The sequence below is a fragment of the Pelobates fuscus genome, chromosome 3 (genome assembly GCF_036172605.1).
Source record: "Pelobates fuscus isolate aPelFus1 chromosome 3, aPelFus1.pri, whole genome shotgun sequence".
Classification (NCBI taxonomy): domain Eukaryota; kingdom Metazoa; phylum Chordata; class Amphibia; order Anura; family Pelobatidae; genus Pelobates; species Pelobates fuscus.
In genome coordinates, this window is record NC_086319.1 from 75,182,555 (window position 1) to 75,188,529 (window position 5,975).

Genomic DNA, 5,975 nt, shown 5'->3' on the forward strand with positions numbered 1-5,975 from the left:
ATGTGTTTTATTGCCTGGTTACTAGCCAAGAGTAATACTGTCATATTTATAGGGAACATTCTTTACATATTTACTGTACTTTTCATTTCCAGTATTACGCCCCCACCCACCATCAGCTAGTTACAAGAATGGGGTTGGGTACTATGTCCAGAGCCTCCTATTTACATTTCAATGTGCTGTATAACATTATAAGAGCTACCCATGAATGAAGCGGTCAAGAAACAGCTGGAGGAAGTGAATACAGTAAATATGGAGGGATATTTTTCTATTATATGGAAATATGTTTTGGTCAAAGCTGTGAGGATCACTGCTAGGAGTAGTAAACATACTATAGCTTGCCTACTTGATTCCCTGCTCTTAAAGTTTTTTTTTCTCTTTATTTGCTTTTCTGTAAGTGTAATCTACATAACTCATATTAAATAATGGGAGTCACCTTCACCCTAAATATATATATATATATATATATTTATTTTTTTTTACAAAGCCTCATTCATCCATCCTAACTAAATATTGTACTGTCCCTTTAAAACCCCATCACACTTTGCCAAGCTTGTCGCGTTCAAAGAAGTTCGGTCGCTTTTGGAAACGTAATACACGTGGGAACCATTTTTGTTATGGGCATGTCTAACGCTAAGCATAGTGCTTCCGCCCTCTGTAGATCCTCACTCAGGTGCTTAATGTTGTGACGTGGTTATTCTGCGTCCACTTCCTGCGTGGGTTGCCTGTAACATTAGCACATTGCCTTCTCCTCACTCCTGGCTGGCATGGAAGGCGAAGAGGGCTGTAAAGCCCCTGATTCTACCTCCAGGGACTTGCTGAGTGTTGGCAGTGGCACAGGAGGTAAGTATTAACCCTATACTCCCCTAATGGGTCACCTACCGCTCCCACACAGAGCACATGGCAGATATATGGCTCTGTTTTGACTGGGAGAAAGTGGAACATAACCCAGGACCTCAAATTGAATTAATTTTAGCCAGGCATGACTTTGCTTTTATTGCACTGGTTAAAGTTATTACTTCATATCTTCGACTTGTAATAATGTTAAATAGTGAGACAACAATTTTTTTTTTCCTGCAAATGTTTTACCTTATTTTTCAAGTTAAATGTTAATCCTTTCATTACGACCCTGATTCCGTTGACTGCTGTTTTTAACTCTGTATTCTTCACCTATAAGATATTTAAAACCCTTCTGCAAATCAGACAACATATGGGCTCAATAGTGTTTGTTTATTATATACATATGTATAATATTAGAATATATATGTCTAAACAATAGTTGGGCAGCAGGTAAATGCATTGCATAAGTCATGTTTGTTATGAGAACAGCCTGAGCTAGCCATTGTTGTATAACTTTTTTTTTTTTTTTTTAATTTATAGTTTGCGATATATAGATGGGTCAGGGTTGCGGTAGTTGTGGTTCAGCTTCAGCAAACCCTGCTGCAACGTGTACATCACTAGAGAAAACTCTCCTCAAAATGTATTTTTTTTTTTTTTTTTATTGTCATTCTTTTATCAAGTTTTTAAAGGCAATATCTGTATATATTTAAGTATATTCACACACAAAAAAAAGAGAGAAACGCATCCCTACCTTGAGTAGACGACTGGATGCTTCAGCCATATATATGCACTTTGAGTCAGATAGTGCTTGATAACCAACAGTTAGTCTCTCTGGTTTTCCCTGCACAGAATCAGGGAAGACCAGACTGTCTGTTATCAAACACTGTCTGATCCAAGGTATATGTATGTATATGGCTGCTGAAGGTTTCTATAATATACTAAAGCTGCGGATTAGTTTTATTTTCAAATGTTTTACTTATACTTCATTAAAAAGAAAACTATACCCTTTCAAAATTTAATGAAAGGTTTATTATATTAAAAATACTTTTAACATTACAATTGTTCTTTAAAAGCAACTATATGGATGGACCTATAAGTGATGCAGTTAAGGTAGCTGTAATAGTTGTGATTTTCTAGCCTGATCCATAAGAGAATGTTAACATGTTGCTTTCATTTTTAGGACTTTATAACAAACTACTCATCAACAAAAAACACAGCAACAATGGACCAGGGTCACCAATCGTCAGAATGCCTAGGAGTAGCAGTAAGAAAAATTTCCTATGTATCTGTTGGCGTGACCAATAAAAAAATATATATATTAGCTTATAGCTTATGTTGACATGCTACAAAAGGTGGGACTGCAATTTATTGCACATATTTCCATTAAAAAAAAAAAAAAAAAAAAAAAAAACCCACTTAACTAGTGTAAAGCACAATCCACTTTCTTTCAACTGTGAACTGTAGGTTACAGTGACGATCATTTACCAGTGTACCCATTTCTCATACCATAATGCCCAACAAGTTTGCCATGTTTAGTAAATCCTAGCAATAAAGTGTCAAAACCCAGTTTGCCTAGCAACTGTGTTGTACAATATATAGTAATAGTGCACAATTCACACATTTTGATGCAAAAGTCCTGGACAGACATTGGCGTTTTTTTATGTAATTGAGTATTGCCAACTCTACAGCCATATGTGCTTTAAGAAAGAAAAATATAGACTAATTTCTTGCATTTTACAACAGAGTCTAAGGTGTGCTAAATTTTGTACCTAAATTTGCAATTTGTGTATCTGCTTGTGTTCCTTTTTATGGCACTGTTTCTATAGCTTGCAAACTCCAACATTTTCGAATAGTTGCCCAGGAAATGTATTAATATTTATAGATCTATGGGGTAAGCTGTATGTTTTGTTTATGAATCAGAACAATAATTGAACTTTGTTTTGTTTTTGCTATTGCATCTGTAGTCTTGGACAGAGTCCAGAACTTTCTACCTCAGCTGGCCCAGGCCAATGAAAGACTCAGCAAGGAAATAGAGTCTTCACCAGCTGGTGTTTTTGACATAGAACAAGTTGAAGACCACGAGGAAAAGATCATTGAGATGGTAGGAATCACATCTAGCATTGTAATTTATATATTGGAAGTACTGCATTGTCATGTTTAGTTACACGACCGTGTAAATAGTAAGCAAAGTGTGAATTATCACAATTCAAACTGATTTTTTATGTTCACATTTTAAACCAAGTTTGAGTTTTTGATAATTTCCTGAAAAAACAATGTAGCTTTGTGGGTAAAGATTTAAATCCTCGGGAAGTGTATAGAAATCGAATTTGCAGTATGCATAGTGTTCATGATTGAAGTTTGTCATAAACTTTAAATGGCATTGATTGAACGTTAATTAAACTGGCAGAATACCGTGAGATTTCACTATTTCACTATTCACTGCAATGTCTTTTTTTTTTTTTAATTTTTCCTTTTACTAAACCGCTAAGCACAGTTTTTAGTTTTATATTTATTTTGTTAAATTTCCTCATATTAGCAGTGCACCCATGTAAATTTATATGCCGTGGCTAGTACAACAATTCCAAACCAATCCCCAGACAAGTGGTCCAGGTTTTTTCGATATCCCTACTACACAATTTTGTTAATAAAGTAACCGTTTTGTCTGGTTTATTATCAGTATTAACCATTACTATCTATTTTAGAAGTGTAATTAAAGTATGTCTTTATTTTACAGAATGTATCAGTAGTAGAACTTGATGATTCTGATACCAGCGATGGAGAGGCAGCGAGCAGCTCAGACAGTGATGTCTCTGAAGAAGTGACAGAAGAGAACATCAGATTAACAAAAAAAGTGAAAAAGGGCAACATTGAAGTCTTGGAAAACTGATTTAAAGTTCTGCTCATCAGGCTTACTTACTGCACAGGAGCACATCCGCTCCATTACTGTAACAGAATTCTGCAGGTCACAGTGGCTAATTTGCAATCCCAGTGTAGCAGAATGTGAATTTGTTGGTGAATGGTCCAGTTTGGAAGACAGAATAAGTCAATAACTACATAGAGAGAACTGGAAGAAACATGTAAGGGGGATCTCATATTGTTCCAATATTCTGACATCACTGTAATAATCTTTCTACAATGTGTACTTAAAAGTATTGTTTTTCAAGGTATTGTCATTTGAGGACAGAGATCTCTGCATGCTTTTTATAAAAGTATATTTAAAAAAGTTATTAAAGTTCACACCTCGTTCAACAAAGGTGTTTGGGCATTTATATATACATTAATGATTTATATACTAGATATGGACAAAGTGTAATAGTTCAGTATGCTTGGGGGAAAAAACACATTTTATTTTCTCATTTATGAAAGACAGTGATACATTATTTTGTAAGAAGCTTTGAAAAGTTTAACACAATATCATGTGATCAAGTTACATGTAATTAAAAAAATAAATTGTAAGCCTCAAAAGGATACTGTAGGCACCAATACATCTTTCGCTTAATGAAGCAGTTTTATTGTATAGATTATGCCTCTGCAGTCTCACTGCTCAATTAACTGCCATTTAGGAGTTAAATCACGTTTTGTTTCTGTTTATACAGCACTAGCCACTTTTACACTTCCAACATGAATTTTTTTTATTTTATTTTTTTCATTTTCAATCAGATGTGACAGCACAGTATGTTTACAATTACTGGTAATTGATTTAATGACACACAGAAAATAAGTTTATAAATTAGATCTTTTTCACAGGAAGTGCTTAGGAAGGCTGTGTGTGTCTCATCCAGGAGAGGTGTGGCTAGGGTTGCATGAACAAAGTGATTTATATCCTAAATGGCAAAGAACTGAGCAGTGAGACGGCACTGGTAATAACTACCGTATATACTCGAGTATAAGACGAGTTTTTCAGCACATTTTTTGTGCTGAAAAACACTCACTCGTCTTATACTCGAGTCAGTTGTCTGTATTATGGCAATTTTCATTGCCATAATACAGACAAGGACCGGGGGCTGTCAGGAAGCTGTAACTTACCTTCACCGCAGCTCCTGTCAGCTCCCTTCTCTCTCCTCCGTCCGTGCAGCTCCCAGGTCAGCTTCCTCTGCAACTCTCGTGAGAGCCGCGGGGTCAGAGCATTGCCACGGGTTACCGTGGCAACGCTCCGCGCGGCCGCGAGAGTTGCAGAGGAAGCTGACCTGGGAGCTGCACGGACGGAGGAGAGAGAAGGGAGCTGACAGGAGCTGCGGTGAAGGTAAGTTACAGCTTCCTGACAGCCCCCCTCCTACAGCCCATCCACAGGACCACCAGGGAGTGAGAGCCCCCCTCCCTGGCCAGCTAACAAGCAGGGAGGGGGGACGAAAAAATAAAAAAAATAATAATAAAATAATAACAATAACAACATTAAAAAAATATATATTATAATAATTAAATAATAATAATTAATAAAATGCCCACCCCCACCAATGCTCTGCACTCACACACACACACACTGCATTCATACACACACTCATACACACACTGCATACATACATACACACTGCACTCATACACACACTGCATTGCATTCATTATATACACATTGCACTCATACACGCACTGCATTCATTATATACACACTGCACTCATATACACACACTGCACTCCATTCATTATATACACACTGCATTCATACACACACTGCATTCATATACACACACTGCACTGCATTCATTATATACACACTGCACTCCATTCATTATATACACACTGCATTCATACACACACACACACACACACTGCATTCATTATATACACACTGCATTCATACACACACACACTGCATTCATTATATACACACACTGTAAATAAATATTCAGTTAATATAACTTTTTTAGGATCTAATTTTATTTAGAAATTTACCAGTAGCTGCTGCATTTTCCACCCTAGTCTTATACTCGAGTCAATAAGTTTTCCCAGTTTTTTGGGGTAAAATTAGGGGCCTCGGCTTATATTCGGGTCGGCTTATACTCGAGTATATACGGTATATACCATTTTATTCAGCAAAAGTTGTTTTGGTGCTTAGATTGTCCCTTTAACCCCTTAAGGACCAAACTTCTGGAATAAAAGGGAATCATGACGTGTCAGACACGTCATGTGTCCTTAAGGGG

General features: G+C 36.6%; 1 protein-coding gene across 1 annotated transcript; it reads left to right on the forward strand.

Annotated features, from left to right (window-relative positions):
- Nucleotides 1–696: 696 nt before the first annotated feature.
- On the forward strand, nt 697–4,186 carry NOPCHAP1 (NOP protein chaperone 1). Its single transcript, XM_063445189.1, has 4 exons — nt 697–840; nt 2,018–2,101; nt 2,802–2,938; nt 3,572–4,186. Exons 1-4 carry the CDS (start codon nt 765–767, stop codon nt 3,722–3,724), a joined length of 450 nt encoding a protein of 149 aa, XP_063301259.1. The 5' UTR covers nt 697–764; the 3' UTR covers nt 3,725–4,186.
- Nucleotides 4,187–5,975: the final 1,789 nt, after the last annotated feature.

What these genes read in the sequence shown, in the direction of transcription:
- NOPCHAP1 (XM_063445189.1), top strand. Translation starts at nt 765, where the DNA reads ATGGAAGGCGAAGAGGGCTGTAAAGCCCCTGATTCTACCTCCAGGGAC. An exon ending in CAGAATGCCTAGGAGTAGCA is followed by an intron (nt 2,102 to 2,801) that starts GTAAGAAAAATT and finishes TTGCATCTGTAG; the next exon opens with TCTTGGACAGAGTCCAGAAC. An exon ending in AGGAAAAGATCATTGAGATG is followed by an intron (nt 2,939 to 3,571) that starts GTAGGAATCACA and finishes TTTATTTTACAG; the next exon opens with AATGTATCAGTAGTAGAACT.